Source organism: Oryzias melastigma, linkage group LG1, assembly GCF_002922805.2.
Source record: "Oryzias melastigma strain HK-1 linkage group LG1, ASM292280v2, whole genome shotgun sequence".
NCBI lineage: Eukaryota > Metazoa > Chordata > Actinopteri > Beloniformes > Adrianichthyidae > Oryzias > Oryzias melastigma.
Genome location: NC_050512.1, coordinates 20,312,645 through 20,330,376, shown reverse-complemented (window position 1 = coordinate 20,330,376; position 17,732 = coordinate 20,312,645). Strand labels below are relative to the sequence as shown.

General features: G+C 38.2%; 1 protein-coding gene across 6 annotated transcripts in view; it reads left to right on the top strand.

The window, feature by feature from the left end:
• Positions 1-8,718, top strand: part of tbc1d1 (TBC1 (tre-2/USP6, BUB2, cdc16) domain family, member 1) — a 47,581-nt gene extending 38,863 nt beyond the window's left edge. For all 6 annotated transcript variants that reach the window (XM_024289439.2, XM_024289438.2, XM_024289436.2 and 3 more), the window contains 6 exons: positions 284-384; positions 526-669; positions 2,458-2,617; positions 4,995-5,164; positions 6,269-6,445; positions 7,427-8,718. In XM_024289439.2, coding sequence (XP_024145207.1) covers positions 284-384; positions 526-669; positions 2,458-2,617; positions 4,995-5,164; positions 6,269-6,445; positions 7,427-7,681 — 1,007 coding nt within the window. In that variant the 3' untranslated portion in view covers positions 7,682-8,718. The remainder of the gene's footprint in view (positions 1-283; positions 385-525; positions 670-2,457; positions 2,618-4,994; positions 5,165-6,268; positions 6,446-7,426) is intronic.
• The last annotated feature ends 9,014 nt before the right edge of the window (positions 8,719-17,732 follow it).

The following is a 17,732-nucleotide window of genomic DNA, read 5'->3' as shown; positions in this document are numbered from 1 at the left end:
AGACATCAACAGCAAGGTGTCAGGTCTGGCATTACTCGATTCCTGTAAATGTTTGTACACACCCAGAGGCTCTCTTGTGCATCGCTGCAGATAGACTCCTGCAAAAGAGATGCCAGATTAAACCCTGTTAATCCACCTAAGCGGTGCTGAGTTGCAGATATCTGCCAGCGTGATCTTCAACGTCAAACACCGACTTTGTTTTTGCAGCCCAATTAAATGGGATTATTTAAAGGTTTGGTTTGCAACAGATGCGTGACAGCTGTCTTTTTTTTTTTTGCTCCAGGTCGCACTTTTCCCAGTCATCCATATTTCCAAGCTCAGCTGGGTGCGGGACAGCTTTCTCTGTACAATATACTCAAAGCATACTCATTGCTTGACCCTGAGGTACCAGTTTTCATTAGTTTCCTCCTTTTCCAAATGTTCTTTTTTCACTAATAAATAAATATATAAAGTAATAATACATAAATATCTAGAAGCTGTAACCATTCTCTGCCATGTTCCTTTTATTTGTCCCTGTTTTTGAAGGTGGGCTACTGTCAGGGCCTGTCGTTTATAGCTGGAGTTCTGCTTCTACACATGGGGGAGGAGGATGCCTTCAACATGCTCAAATTTCTGATGTATGACATAGGGCTTCGTAAACAATACAGGCCTGACATGATAATCCTACAGGTAAAAAAACGCAAGCACACTCAGTACGCCTTTGTCTTTTGTGCATTGTTCCAATCCGCTGAATCACACCGTAAACCTTAATCCCAAATTAACTTGGAATTTGGATCACTTTAAGGGGTTTTCTGACATTTTTCCCACTATTTTCTATAATGAAAAGAGTCAACATCTGGTGAAGTAAGAAAGTGACTTAGATTCAGGTTGTTTTTCTTGTCTTTCATTTTTTCTTTTTTTGATCACATTAATTGAATGTTAAGGCTAGTTTTTTGTTATTGTTCAATCAAGTTTTCTTTTTTGTGGGGTTCCACCGAAGTCACAACTGTTTATAATTCCACAGCATGTTGGCTAAAGGACTTTCAAAGTAACTCAGAATAAGATTTAAATGAAACATTACTAATAATGTATTAGAAGAAAATAAAAAGTTAACGGTTGGGATTATATAAATTCGCCTCCTCCCGCTCCCTTTTAAACAATTAATTAAATTCTTTTTGACAGACGAATATTTAATAGGGGATGAGGGAAGTCCTAATCAGGTTTTTTGGCCCTATTCCGATAGAGTTTTTTGATTTTGAGAATCTGCCAACACAGAGTCCAGAGATCCATGTTCTGTCCTACTTTTATTTTATTCACTTTATTTTAACATTTTACACTTAAACAGTGTACATCTGTGAAGTAGCTTGAACAAGCAAAAATAGCTCAACTAGGAAAACTATTAACTAGTAAATTTAGGTAATAATTAGTCATTTGAGAAAGTTTGGTTACTGTACCTTTAGTGTCTTCTGAGAATTTAAACTGTTTTGATCATATGTGATTCATATCTCCATTAAAAATGTAAATTTTGATGACGAGTATTCATGACTACCTCATATCAATATAACCATTTATGGATTTTTGTTGTTTTGAGAAATTATTATTTTTATGTACATTTTTTCCTAGAGATTGCACTTTGTAGACTGTCCCTTGGCAGCCGTCTTGCTGCCGTCTCTCCATTTAACTTTCATTTTTAAAAGGACTTTTTTCTTTGAAAATTCCTTTTAGGTCATTGTTTGTGTTGTGGTAAAAACAAAAGGGACTCCTGCGGTCAGTTTTAGGCATTTATTGAGGGTTTCTGAGTCTGAAAGTCTGAGTATCTCACTAATTCCACAAAAACGTTCTTGTGCACCTCCTGCTCAAACTAGTGCCATATTCAGCTGCGCTTTACGGTAATAAAATATCTGTTCATGATATGCAGACTTCTAGTAAAGTATTTCTCTGTAATAATAAGATTAAAAAAATAGCAGTGATTATAATAATGAGAACAACATCCGGTTTGAGAAACGACGTGATTAGTCTGATTTCTGATCACATGATCGGATCAGGATGTACCTACTTTACATAATCTACAACTGTCGTATTTTATAGAGAAAACAAACACAAATTAGAGTTTAAGTACCACATGATATTGATATCCCTCTTTTTTCACCGGCCTGGGTGTTTGTGTTTGCAACCTGACTTTGTGGATGAACCAGAACAATTTCCTGTTGCAACAAGATATATCAGACAAACGCCTCAAAATCCAATTAACGTCTTTCATCTCAAACTTGGATGTTGGTAGATAACAATCGTGTTTTGGCTTGCATGTCACTGTTCTAGTATGTCAGTTGGAATACCCTTACCCATTCACTGCTACTGTTGAACCATGTCCAATTCCTCAACTTTCTTCCAAAATAAAAATGTTTTAATGCTGTAATTTTTAATGCCTCCCTTTTCTTTATACCAATGACCATACTTCTGTTTTCTCTGTCCTGTTAGATTCAGATGTACCAGCTGTCGCGGCTGCTTCACGACTACCACAGGGATTTGCACGGCCACTTTGAGCAGCAGGAGATCGGGCCCAGCTTGTACGCCACTCCTTGGTTCCTTACTTTATTCGCCTCTCACTTCCCCCTCGGCTTTGTGGCTCGCGTCTTCGGTAAGGCCCGACAATTTTATGTTTCTGCTCTCAAAGAACACGCCAGGCTGTGACTAAGCAAAGTAAACCCACTGATGCTATGAGAGAAGCCAGACTGTAGTTAGGTTTATTTTTCCTGGAGAGATCTTAAAACTGAGATGATGCAGAAGAGAGAGCAATGACAGCAGCGGGACAGAAAACAGTGGAGGGGTGAATAAATTCAGGGATGGCTGCAGTGTGACGGAACAGCCCATCAGAAACAGACCATTAAACAATAAATGAAGGTTAAAAATATTTGAATGAATAGGTGAAAAGCAGAAATGTAATTTTCAAAACAACTGAAATCTTTTCTGTCTTTTCCTAAATTAATCAGTTGCTAATTCAAAATTCTTAGGTGATCTGTCAATAAAAAGCTGTTGCACATACATGAGGAAAGTTTACCCATAAACATCTAGAGAGCTCCTCCAGTCATCTACTTGTCTATTTTAAAAGCATTCCCACTTGTTTTTAAATTAAGATTATGACATTTTTTAACCAGAATTTTAAAAACTGCTTTCTAGGACATAGTTTCTGCAGAGAGGCAGTATAGTTCTGGGTTGTGGGCGGGACCACTGGAGTTGAACAACCCCTCCCCCATTCCCCTCGCCCTTCCTTAGAGTTCAGAGCTTGTGGCCCGGCCTCCATATTTTCTATGTCACAAATACGCTCTTTTTTCTTTAAACTGCATTTTTTTCATCTGCTCCTGATTCAAAGTTATTTGATTAAATTAACAGTTAGAAATTCAACTTAGTCCTAATTTTCTTATTTTAATGCCTTCCATCATAGAAAAAATGCCCCAAATTTTATTTTTATCTGGATGGGTTTTTAAAAGAGGGCGACTTCTTTTTGTCTGAGGTCAAATTCTAAGCTACTTTCAGTTGGCAAAGGAAGAAGGGAACCTTCAACCTGAAAACATTTGCTTGAGGCTGAAAATATGGAATTGACATACCGGGGGACAAAAGTTAATTTAAAAGCATTTCATTGAAACCTGCTGTCAGTCTTACTCCAGGTTGCTGTTTGATCTTTCAACAAGCAAATAACCAGATAATAAAGTTGGCCTTTATCTTCAGAGCAGTTACTACTGTCAATTAAGATGTGTTTTAGATGATCATAGGAGAAGACCGAATGATGATCCTTCCTAAAGACTTTACTTTAGTGGCTTATTTGACAGGACAAAGTAATGAGGTGAGACATTTGAAACTACTTTAGAAAGTTATCATTTGTACCCCAAATCATGCAGTTTAGATGAGTTTGAGCAATTAAAGTCCTTTGCTTTAACGTTTTTAAAGCATTCTCTTTGTTTTTGAGCGAATATTCGCAGAAATATAACATCAAGAGATTTCGATTTTGGGTTGATGATTTATGTCAGCTTTAGCTGTTTCTTACTCTCGTACAGATGTACTTTTAAGAGATAAAGTTTTGTAACACCACACCTTGTGAAGTTGACCTACAACCAATTAGCTGCTTCTGGCAAGACAAAAACAGCTCATTCCAGTCTGAAATCGAAAGCTAAAAAATGGAGACTGGCTGCTGGTTTGCTTTCAATGAACCATTTATTTAAATAGAACACATTTCTATATATTTATGTAATTTGTATGAATTAATACTTTTTGTAGCTTCTTTAAGACCGAGCTAAAGCAATTCTCTCTCTTTTTTTGGCAGTTTTCACGAAAAAGTTGAAGGTTTCCATTAGTTTCACTAAAGGAGGTTGTTGTTAATTTTAGGTTTAAGTGCGTCAAGGAGTCTGTGTTAGAGATTAGTCCGGCTGCTTTCCTTTTAAAGTGGCCCCTTATCACCTTAGCAAGTATCTTCACAGCTGTTATCGGTTGTCTTCTTCATTCTTGTCCTATTGTGTTCACGGCTAATTTCTCATTTGATGCTCGGTTACTAAATCAGACTTGCTGGCTCCTTGTGCTCAGCAGAGCCGAACAATCTGCGTGGTTGTGTGTGTAGTTGAGCGTGAGGGCATTATCTTTGGAATGACTTGTTTGATATTGAATACTGCGCTCCACACCTCTGCTCCCATTCCTTAATCTTGAGCATGATCTCATGCAATCCTGCCCAACCCTTCACCACACCCTCATAGATTCAACACTCGCTATACTCGCACCAACGCACACACCTACTCTTTCTTCCACATTCAACCGAATATATATGTTTGCTTAAGCTTTTTGTTTGATTGTTTTTCGTGACGTCCTCATAAGAAAGCCTTTAAGAAACCAGTAAATACTATAATCTTCACTGTCAACACCTGGTTTTTCTGTGTTTTTCATTTTAATAGGAAAAAGCTTTCACGTCAGGGCTTTGTCCCATTTCTCGGATTGATTCAGCGGCCTCTAACGCCATTGCTCTCTGTCAGACATGTTGTTCCTCCAGGGCCCAGAGGTCATATTCAAGGTGGCCTTGAGTCTGCTGGGAAGCCACAAGCCTCTGATCCTGCAGCACGACAGTCTGGAGTCCATAGTGGACTTCATCAAAACCACACTGCCAAACCTGGGCCTGGTGCAGATGGAGAAGACCATCAACCAGGTGAGAAAAAAGGGGGCAGTCCTTCACAAAAGTAATAACTCAGTTTCCATCATAATTCTGGCCAATCTGGACAGGTTTGGGCAAGTTGTGACTAACATGCATGCCACTATGTTGCCATTTCAATCGACATGAACTGACTTAGTTGATCATCAGCTATTTTGTTATTTTTGGACCATTTAAACCTAATCTTTGTGGGGTTTTTTCTTATTATTTTATTTTGTGTTCTCACCCACCAGCCTTTTGTCTACAGAAACTCTGCCCAGGGATTCTCACAACATCCAACTACAGGCCTTTTCTGCACTGAAAACAGATTGAATCTAGTTGGCTAAATATGACTATTTTAACATTAAAAATAGTGTTTGCAGTTTGGCTTAAGCAGTTGTTGAATTATAATCAATATAAACAAGAAAGTCTGACAACAGGAAAAAATTGATGTGGAACAGTCTTGGGATATATTGTGATATGTATTGTATTGTGAGACGTGTGTCGTGATACGTAACGTATCGCCAGATTCTTGCCAATACACACCCCTAGGTTCCAGTGGTCTTTTAAGTATGATTCTGTTGTTTTTAGGTAAAATAAAAAGGACATATCCTAGCATATTTCTTCTGTAGAGTTCATTAGAAATTTTCCTAGGAGTTGTAGGCACGACTTTTAGTGTGTACCCCACTTCCCTTCACCCATCTATTTAAGCGCTCTCCCACTAGCCTCCAGCCCCTCACGCCCCCAACCTATCATTACCGGTTTAACTAAAATGGCGAGTAATATTGGAGCCATCCAGCCGTTCTCCTTTGAGCCAGATTCCAGCTCAGACCAGAAAGACATTCATGGATCTAGTTGGAGCAGAAGCTTGTGGGCTGACCAGCTTTTTTTTAACATCACAAATAAGCTTTTCCAAACTATATATGTCCTCCATCATCAGCTAAATGGTATAAAAACATGTTAAAGACACCCAAAACCGGATTTTCATTGGAGTGGATCTTTAATATATTCTCAAAGCAAAAATAAAGTGTTGATACTAAGCAAGTTCCAGAAAGCACTGAAACTATCATAACTATATCAATTTTAAAAAAATGTCCATAAATCTTGAACTATTGTTGCTAGGTCTGTGAGATGGACGTTTCCAAGCAGCTGCAGGCGTATGAGGTGGAGTATCACGTACTGCAGGACGAACTGCAGGACACGCCCCCGACCCTCAACCAGCAACAGCGAGCTGCGCAGCTGGAGAGGACCAATCAGAGTCTGCGCCAGCAGAACCTGGACCTGCTTGAGGAGCTGCAGGTACTGTTGAGGAAGTCTAGCCTCCCCAAGTTGGTTGATGAGGAAGTAAGATACAAAAAGCTTGTTTGGAAAAAAAAAGCCATTTATTTAAAAGTTAATGAATAGTTATTAAAAGTTGGATCAAAGTTGTACGGAGCTCCGAGTGTCAAGCAGCATGCATTGCTGACCAACCAATGAGCAGTAAAATTAGTTAGATTATATGATAGCAAACGTAGAATGCGGTGGGTTCAGGCCTCATCACAGTGGGTCGAACCACTCCCTAACCTTCAGAAGGACCCACTCAGCTGTGTGTGGTTCTGCTTGTCAGAGTCTGGAGCCCGGCCTCTCACCTGCCTCCATCCAGGACCTCCTGCAGGTCCTGGAAACTGTGGACCTGTTAGTTCACCCCCCACGAGCTCCTCAGTGTTAGAATTCATAAAGCATCTGACTGTCATGAGAGCAGTAGGAAGCATTTGAACCCAGTTAAATTTGGTCTGTGCACAGATTTTTGTCAATTGATGCTTCAAAGTTAGATCTATTCATTTACCGATCCTAAAGTGGGACCCGTTATCCGACCTGATACTTTCAGGAAACCTGTGCTGAGGAAAATAAGGATTGATTAGACATTTGGGTTAGAATAGTCTTTGCTGGCCAGGCTTTGGGCCATCCTGCAAAAGAGTCAACAGTAATTAACATACTCAAAGACAAAACTCGTATGGTGTTTGTCCACCATATCAGTTAAGTCGATCAAGATCTCCTGCCTTGGCATAATCGGCAGGTTAGCTTCCCCATCTCTGGTTTCACTGGATCAAAACAAAACCCAGAGATATGGAATTAGAGATGAGAGCAACATTTCAGACACACAGAATTGCACACAGCGTGCACATGATTCTGTTGAATGACAATGCAAAGTAATTTTCATTGGTTAATGAACAAGAACTTTATCCTTGTCTGTAGTTTTGAAGGATGACATTAAGAAGTCCGTTCTCATTTGCCCCACAGGTGTGCCATGCTCGAGTCTTCAACCTGGAGGGTCAAGTGGAGGTTTTGGCTCAGTCTGAGAGTCGGCTGAAGGAGCAGGTTTCTGCTCTGGAGGAGGAGAAGCAGCAGCTGGAGACCACCGTCACACAACTCCAGCGCCTCCTCACCAGCCTGGAAATACACAGCACCAGCCTAGATGGACTCACACTCCTGCCCCCTTCTGAGGCACAGTCGGCGTTAGAACTGAAAGCTACAGAGCAAGACAGCAGACCCTGAGCATCCCGCTCTCCCTTAACAGTCTGAAACGGTGTGGCACGTGTGAAAGACGCCGGAGGAGAAGGACGCCAACTTTTCCCTCCTAATATTTTAAATGAAAGAGAGATGAGCTTTTGAGCTGTGAAGGTGTAGACAAAGAGGGAAAAAGTAGGGCTGACCCCATAGGGTACAGCCTGACTTCTCCCAATTAAGCGAATGTAAAGGAATGCTAAAGTCAACCAACAACCCCAAAGTTAGCACTGTGCTCGACTGCACCTGCAGGCTGCCGTCTTGGGACGAGGTCACGTGTTTTGTTCAACAAGGTTAAAACGTCCCAAAGAATGTCCTCACGAACAAAGAGTCCGCGCCGCAGTATTCTGAAAGATGTCGATCCTTTCTGTTACACAGCAGGAAACAAATACAGCTCCAAAGAGAAATCCAAAGTGCACAAGATGAAGACAGAAATGAAGGGATGACCATGAAAAAGTGTTGGTTTTTGGCATTAGATGAATGACGCTGGGTCTTGGATGGCGGTGCTCATACTGAGAGGAGTTAGTTTTCATTCTTCCCTGCATGTCTGGTTTTGTTTCCACACTCTACGCATCTTGATTTCATTTAGGACCAGCAGCTTAGAAGACGACTAACCCAATAAATCCAGTCCATTTCACTGTTTTGTTTTTCGACTATGTATGCATGTTGATTCATCTTTGGAGGTGGGAGAACGGTCGCTCCTTTTCCTCCTTAGAGATTAGTCAAATCCTTTAAGCTTTAAAGAGACTGTCGTGCTGTTGAGACAATCTGAAAATCAGTTACTGTATTTAACACTGAATTCCTTCAACCTGAGCTGCTGCGTTTGTATGGAAACGTCTGAATGTTACTGTTTGTGTTACTCTGCACTCCACCTGTAGTGACAAACCTATAGGTTTACACTGTAAAAACATTTTGGCTTTTACCCCTCGCCCAGACTCTCTTTGCACATGTTTGTTTGTTTGTTTGTTTTATTGATTTGTTATTGTTAGTCAGTTCTTTAAATATATAGTTCATATTCTTTCAGCACATGTGGAGTCTGTGTTCTTTTGTCCTACTTTTATGAAGTTGTGTGTCAGATTGCAACACCTCATGTCTAAACATGTCACACGGCGTGACGGCTGAAGGCTCCAGCGGCGTTTCAGACATTTGAAAGCACAATGCTGCAATTTTTTTCTAGGAACTTCCCCTTAACGTGGGAGGAAAACACATGCTTGGGCACGCTACGGCACCGTTAGTATGCATGTTCTCTGTGTGTGAACGGTGCAGAAAAAAAATCAGAACATTTAACCCTAAAATGACCTGACTTTCAAAAAATGAATTAAACTGGATTCCTCATTGGTCCCTAAAGCAAAGTAATGTGTATAGAACTTGGTTAATATCTTTCAAATGTTTTAATTCTTTAAAAACTAAAGGGTTTTGCTGCCTCACAATGACATTTTTTTCCTCCCAGATTTGCCATCTGTATGGATGGTGGTGCAACCCTACCGTCACTCTGCTTAGTTCTGAATTTCTTTATCTTAGAGGGATGCACATTTGCTCTGCTTTTAAGTAGAAACCAGTTTCAGAGGGGACTTTTCTTTTAGAAGATCCTGCATTCTGAAGGCAAATGTCTTCAAACTTCTCTAGTAGTCTCTGAACTGAGTTAGCCAATCACATCAGTTGATTATGATGATGCAGAAATTATACGTTTAGTAAAGTTTTCATTTTACATGGCGCTGTGGCCCATGACTTTTTAGGTCATAGACTCACATCAATTTGTAACTCATAAAATACATTTTGTGCATAACTGTGTGCTTGCAATTGTGTGTTCACATGTAAAAAAATTACAAAATAAAAAAAATACAATTTACAAACATAACTTAAAAGTAAAACAGCTAGAAACTGAATACACATACAAATCTATAAAAATTATGCACAAATTGCCTGATACACAAACACCAAACCACATTTACACACAGATCTGATGTGAGACTCTTCACGTCTCCAAGATTTGTGTGTCAGCGACGTGTTTAGATGCTGCTAAAATGCTGGGTCATCAGTTTTTTGTTTTGTTTTTTTTTTTATATCAGCTGCTTTGAATGTGAAATATATCTGGTGAAACATGACACACTTATCCAAATATACGCACAAATCAGTAATTACACACTAACAAATCTGAGTGAGTCTATTTTCTTTTCAAATGGTTTTAGTTCTGCATGGAAAACCAACCGAGACATCCAGCTGCCTTACCTTCATTTTTTTTAACTTTTTGTTTTATCTTTACATTTTTGATCTATCTTATAAAAAATGAATCTGCCTTGATCTCAATTTAATTTTAGTTTTTTGCAGGAAAAAAAAAATGTATTTACTTCTCAGATGTTAGTTTTTTTGTACAGTTTCAGGTTTAATGTGAAATTTGTATTAGAAAAAAAAAAGCTAGTGATGTTCTAAAAAGAGGGATATGAAGAATGGTCATGAAAAAACAACAGTTTTGAACCCAAACTATAACAGCTAATTGGAAAAAGTTGTGAAACAAAAACTAGGATCAAAAGACATGTTGTATTCACGGACTACATATTTCTTTCAATTTAATTTTAATTTTTTTGTCGGGTTTTAAAGAATGCAAGAAAATTTGTTTTATTTGTGTAAATTTTTCATTAGATAAACAGACAAGAGAACTCATAATATATATATATATATATATATATATATAAGGTTATTTTAATTTTTAGTTGTGGAGTTTCTTGTCTTAAACTTAACTACTTGCCTGCATTTCTCACTGTCAGCAACAAGCTCTTAAGCATTTAAGACTGAAAAAATAATTGTTCAGCTGATGGATTTGTTTCTGACTAAAGCAGACACGGAAATATTAAAGGACACGTTGCTTACATAAAACAAAATACTTCTAGAATGTTTTGTAACTCCTAAACTGTCTTGACCTAAAGTCCTGAAAAAGCGTACATTCAGTAAATGTCGGCCATTCTTAAGTCATACTCTTGTGTCAACAGATAAACTAAAACCTTTCAGCTTCTTCACCTTTTTCTCCACATACTTTAGCTTGATGGTTTACTACATTTTGAAGACTGGAAGTCTAACCTGTTTTTTTTTTTTTTTTTTTATTTTGAGCACCCTATTTTATTGCAATTCTCATCAGTTAACAGACATTTGAGGAAAAAAATGAGTTTAATGTTTAATTGTGTAGAAAAAAAAGCCAAACGCTTCAGTTTTTTCAAGGTAATAAATGTAACGTGTGGTTTAATTTTAACACATAACACCGGATTTTGCTTCTGCTTCCTAATACACTCTAAATCTTAAACTGAAAAAAAACCTTTATTTTAACTAAAAATAGAATTTTACTTTCGGTTTTGCAATTAAAGGCATCTTATTACGTAAGTTTTAATAGCAAAATTATCTTAGTTTAAGAAAACATGTCTTAATTGCTTATTTAAATATAATCCACCAATGGGGTAAGATTTTTTTTATTTTAAAATCTCCAGTCGCCAAATTGCAGATGAGGTGAGAGCAAAAATCAGAAATGAGTGTTTAGGTTCTGCCTGGTGTCTTTCATGACAAATTGAATGAGTCTTATCTTTAGATCATGTTTGTAAAATGTATTAGAACAAAGAGAATGTCTTCATCCACTAGTAAGAATGTGTGCATGCAGCTTTTTTGTTTCAAATCCCTCACAGTCCTTTCTTAAATTTCTTAGAAAAGATTTTCCTTTCCCAGAATTCCCCACTAGCCCGTATTTCATTTGTTGCAAATATCAGCACAAAGCAAACAAAAGTGGAACTGTAGGACGTGCTTTAGTGAGTCGTTCTCCATATGACCTTTAACCTGCTCTCTGACATTTGAGGAATTCTCTGGAGGATCAGCAGAAGTATTAAAATATTACAGTAATGCTGCAGCTAATACAAGCAGGGGATCAGCGACAGCTCAGCATATTCATGTACTGAGCCTAACCAAACAATCTGGAGTTTTCCATGAAGCGGCGACAAGGAGGGTCGGGTTGTGTGCATGACAGCCAGAAGCCCGACACACCCTTGTGTGCTCATTAGCACGACTGCGCTGCGTGTTGCTCCAGCCGGCGGACCACCAGAAGCAGCTTCATTCAGGTTCTGCCCCCCTAATCTGCTGTGATCTCCTGCTTCAGTCAGCAGTCGGGCTGTGTTGTAACAGCTAAGAGTTTGTGTGTTTGCACACCTGCTGCGTCAGGGGTCAGAAAGGTCACCAACATCTTGTCTGTGAAGAAGCGGTAGTTTTTTTTTTTTTTTCTGCAACTGTGAACAGACGGTCTTTACTTTTCTATCGACGTGAGCCAAAAGGGATTTGACTTACCTGCCGTCTGGAGTTGTGTCTTTGCTGTGTGTAAACAGCAGTGCTGAATGTGTGTTTGTGTTTCTGTCACACCGCACAGACTGCCAGGACTTGTGCCATCGCTCATAGTTTAGTTCTATTTGACTTGGCAGGTGTTTACCCTTCCACACTTCTACCTCAGCCCTGCCCTGCGCTTCACCACATGCCTCCATGCTCCTGGAAACGGAAAACGGTTAGAAACGGGGGCAGAAAGATGCTGCCAGAACAGATCTACTGTAATTAAGGACTCTTAAAAAAAAACAAAAACTGGCTTCAAATCAGCTAAACACTAACAAATGTGTCTCTAAAGCTTATTCATTCACAGAGAGTAATCTAAACAGCTTTTGTAACTCAATCTTACCTTTTTCGCCTAATTTTTTTTTAATTTCTTCTTGTGGTTAATTTTCTTAGATCTAGTTTTCTGACTGGAATCAAAAGATGATTGAAGTGGGACTTTCAGAATACTGAAAACAAAAAAAAAATACCATAAAGAATATTAAAAAAAAAGTAAGAATGTATTTTTGTCTTGTAAAAAACAAATATGTTTATTAAAAATGATTATTTTGTTGTGCAAACAGCATAACGGATAAACAGTTTTGTGAACCAGTGAATATTTAAATATTGCTATTGGAATCTTATATGTAATTTAGATAAACATTTATCCTAACACTTTATATTTAAGTGTTCGCTTTTATATACAGTAAAAAACAATTTCAGGAGATTTTTTTGGGTGTTTTGCTCAAAGACCTTTAGCACACCAAGCACAGAGATGGCTAAAGTTCACATGTTGTCAGTAGTGGCTCATAAATCACAGCTGAAGCACATTATTACAATAAACTTCTGAAGCACACAGATAAACCCGACACACGTTGTTGTAAACTCTGCTACTGATTAAAGACAACCTGCTGTCCTGAAGCTTTATTGGACGTTTACTGAACTTTCAGTCTTACTGTAAGGATGCCTGTTAAATGACCAACTGTAAGCAGCCTTTTCCTGATAAGAAAAACTCCTAAAGTCCCACATTTCAAACATCGTTTGAACTAAAATAAAAGCAGAGGTCTTTTAAATATGATTATGCAGTTTTTAACCAAAATTAAAAAGAACTCTGATACTTTCTTTCTAATTTGTTAGATATTTGCCTCTAAATTTTAATGTGGAGTAAGCCTAGCCTCATTTCCCATCATCCATCTGTTTGCATTCTCTGCCACTAGCTTACAGCCTCACAACATTATGATGCAACAAAAATGGCGAGGAATGTTGGAGTTTTTTCATCTACTTTTTTCCGTCTGCTCCTAATTCACAACAATTTCGATAAAGAAATCCTCAGAAATGCAATTTTAAGCTTAATTTTCACAATATCTTCATCAGATGAATGCCAGAAGAACATGCTAAAAACATCAAAATCACCATTTTCATCAGTAGGCCTTTATAATCAGTCCAAGGTTTGAAATTAATCCAAAAAAATCATTAAAAATTTAGAATTTTCATGTTTAAATTGTTTTAATTAAAGCTTTATTTTCAGACCCAATAACAAATCATGTCGCCATAAAGTGTTTGACTGGTTATTTTTGTTGATTAATCTTCGAAGTTCCTCATACACTATTCTCTGGAAAATAGTTGTATGTTTCTTGCTTATCCGGGTTGAATGAGCATTCCAGTCTGAAGTGAAGTGTGTAAATGAATGTAACCCTACCCTGACTTACAGAAGAAAACAACGGTAAGTATTTTGACAAAGAAGTGCGTTTCCTGCATGACTTTTGTGTCTTGTGGGTGCATTTCTGATGCACGATGCTGCTTTAAGTGAATTCCATCAATTCCAAAGTCTGCTTTACGTTTTGTTCTCTTTACGTTTCAGTTTTGTGATCACACGCCAACTCATTGGAAGAAATAATTGTGCTTGTTTAGTGTTTAGACAATGTGTGTGCATTGCTTATTATTGTGCAAATGCATACTACTTCAAGAATAGTCTCTAGACAGATTTTATTTCTGTTTTTTTTTTAGGTTTTAAAAAAGATAATCAAGAAAATGAATGAAAAAATAAGTGTTTTCATCTACTGATGTATTCAGCTTTTTTTTATTTACACACTATTGTTTTTTTTATTTCAGTGAATAAAAGTCTTTATTAGTGACACAGTCTCCACAGGTATTGGGCGCCGTCCCCGATCCACCCCCACAAATAACCTCCACTGCCGATGGTTTACTATTCTTGACACGTTGAACAGGATGTTTGTTTATTTTCCAAAAATGAGCTGAAACATCTGAAGAGCGGTGTCTCATCCGTCCAACTGTCATGAACTTCTGCTCACACCAGTTTTTCAGTGCCGGGCTGATTCATAACTTCCTCCTGGCAAATTGTTTCAGATTTCTCCTCAGAAGGCAACAGTGCACGGCGTTGGGTAACAATGGCATTCCAGGCCACGCCCCAGCCCGTGTGTCTGTATTGATTACAGCTACATGACCGTTCCTGAGAAGTCATCTGTGTTTACAGTAAATTCCCTACATTGTTATTATTACAATTTACGCATAAACGTGTTTTTGCTCCTTTTCTGCCCGTAGTGACGCCCTTACTGTCACTTTTTTTCTGATAAATGAAGGATCTTCATGTTGCAGCATGATATAGTTAAATTGTGCAAAAAAAATAAATGTTTTTATTTTAAGAAACCCCAAAAGTTCTTGAAAAAGTATTATTGTCGCATACACTTAATTAATTAAATCGGGTTAAATTAAATTCATTCAGTTTGGCCATTAGTTTGTAAGCTTACATATACTATAATCAACACAAAAAAGAGTTTTGATTGCTCTTGTGAATATTTAAAATACTGCGTTTACTCTTTCTCAAGATTTTTTTTTTTTTAATTTACGATACTTTTACTTAAAGTCCCACTCTGACCTTCTTTTTTCAATCCCTGGTTCTCATCTGCTCCTGATCCAACACAATTTGAATAAAGAAATACTCAGAAACACGTTAAAAACAAATAAACAAATACAATCTCATTTTCATTGGAGTGGATCTTTAAGTACAATTTTTAGACATTTTTTAGCTTCCCGTCCTTCATGATTTTTTTGAGTGATGTTTATCTTTGGGTGACATTTTGCTTATTGTACAATATTCCTAGAATTTGCAATGTCCTCATGGTGTAACAAAAAAAAACATCCCTTTTAGGTAACGACGCTCCCTGACTACAGTGCAAGAACTGCGCAAGAACGGCTCAAGGGCATCTGGAGGGAGACGTCCTCGTACTAGAAGTTAGCATCCCTCTGTGAAGGGATATTTGTACAAGAACAAGTACAGAACATCTGGTCCACATGAGCAGCATTTTTTTCTCTTAGGTTAAACTGAAGCTCTGATGATTTTAGCAAAATATCAATCTCCACTTATTTTTCATGCATAAAAGTTTGGAATTGTTGCTCCTGAAGGAACTTAGGAACTTTCTAACGCTGTGTACATCAGGCATGTGATGAGTGTTCATAAAGTGCTAAACAGACATTCTTGAGCACGCTTTGAGCACATGGCGTTCACTGGACTGATGCTAGTGCATGTACCTACAGCTGGAAGAGGCTTGGTGCGAAGTGTCAAAGCAGTGCAGATCTCAAAACTTACTCGACGTTTTATCTTTCACAGCTCTATTCCGATATATAAAAGACTGTCATTTATGGTCTGGCACAAACCACAATTATTCATTTCTACTTCATGATTCATTTTCAACTAGTTAGCATTTCCATGAATTACATGTCAGTACCAAATCCGAGGCCCTTATTGGTCTTACTGGTTTGACTTTCAAAGTATGTAGAGCCCGTAAAAACTAGCAACGTTTGAATGTGAGAGTTTTGAAGGCGCATTTATGCGTTTCCATATACTTTTCATTGTAAACGGTTGCTTGAAGTCGGTGTGAACGTAGCATAAAGTTACTCAAAGTATATGAAAACTGGGTTATTTGGTTTGTGGCCAAACTTCTATTTTTAGACAGTTTTTGAAAAAATCAACATGTTAAAGCAGGGGTGCCCAAACGTTTTCGCTCAAAGGGCTACATTTTAAAGCCCGGTCCGCCGGCCAAATATGATATTTTTTGCATTTCATGAACAATATGGTTTAATTAATTTATTTTGATTCTTTATTAATTAAGGTAACACACATTAGTAAGAATAAAACGTAAGTAACTTTGTCTTTGAATTTTTTAACAGCTACCATGTGGTAGAGTGTCCGCCCTGAGATTGGAAGGTCGGGAGTTCAGATCCCGGCCGAGTTATATCAAAGACTCTAAAAATGGAACCCAGTGCCTCCCTGCTTGAAACTCAGGGCGTTTTTAAACTGTGGAAGGAAGGTGACGTGCCTGCAAGCTCCATCCAGATGACTCTGAACTGGTATTTGAACCAGGTCTCTCTTATCATGAGGCGGGAACTCTAACCACAGCACCACAATGCAACCAAACCTGAGATTGTTTAGCCGTAGGGAGCGTGACTCAGTCTCGTTAAAGCTAATGAATACTTCATTTTAAGACTATTTATCACTATTTGTCAAATAATGAGTTCAGCAACTCATAAAGCAGCAACTTTTTCTATGAAAATTAATTTTACCAATGTATTAGTTCAATTCAATTAAAATCAATTTTGTTTATATAGCTCAATTACACAACACAGTTTTCTTCAAATTGGCAATTGTCCAAAAACATAAAATCAATTATAAAGGAAACAATAGCTTAAACTAAACTAAAGAGACTAAACTAAACTGGGTATACCCGCCCTTAGATCCTCCTTCTTGGTAAGGAAAAAAAAAAAAAGAAACCTCAGACACGTCCACATGAAGGACGGATCCTCTTCCAGGACGGACAGAAGATGTACCAGCAAAGGTGAATTACTTTATCTAACTCCACAACTACATGTTTGAATAGTGTAGCAGATGGGCTTCATCCAGATGGGGTGAGCCAGAGGCGAGGTCCACTGCCAAGGACAGGAGCATAGACGTGCCACCTGGAATGTCTCCGGAGGGGAGTGAGAAAGATAACACATGAATCACACTGCACCAAACAGAGACATGGAGAACTAAGTGAAAAATAGATACTAATGTAATTCAATTTTTTTTTAAAGTATCAAACAGCCACACTTTTTGTAATAAAGTTTGTAATTTGTCATGAATAGAACTTTTAAAGCATGCTGGGATGCACATCTTCTGCAGAATTAATAAGTAAATTAATTTTTTTATGTATATTTTTGATGCAATTCTTTAGAGATGTTGAGCATCATTGCTCTAAATTCTATAATACAGAGTACAGTGACTGAGTGGAGGGTCATTTCACCTCTGGGGAGAAACAGAGGAACCAATTATGAAAGAGGAAGATTGTAAAGAGACTTGCTGAGTCACAAACTACTAACTGGACCAACAGGCTGAGCAGAGAACACTCATCCTCCCAGGAAAAGTGGGAAAGATGATGTTACTCTGTTGGTCCGTCTCCATGTGTGCTTATGTCACCGTGTGTGGAAGGGTGTTTCTGTTTGCTGTAGAAGGTCAGGCGCCACGGTTTGGGTGTGACCGCCGCTGTCCTGTCAGCACATCAAGTGTCCACAAAGCCCATCCCTCCACCTCCCCATCCACCCCCTCTATCTGTCTTTTCTTTTTCGGTTTCCTCAGAGCCAGGGTGTAACCGAGACTCTACTTGTCAGTTTGTGAGATCTGTAAAAGGAGAGAACTAATATTTTTGTGTGTGTGTTT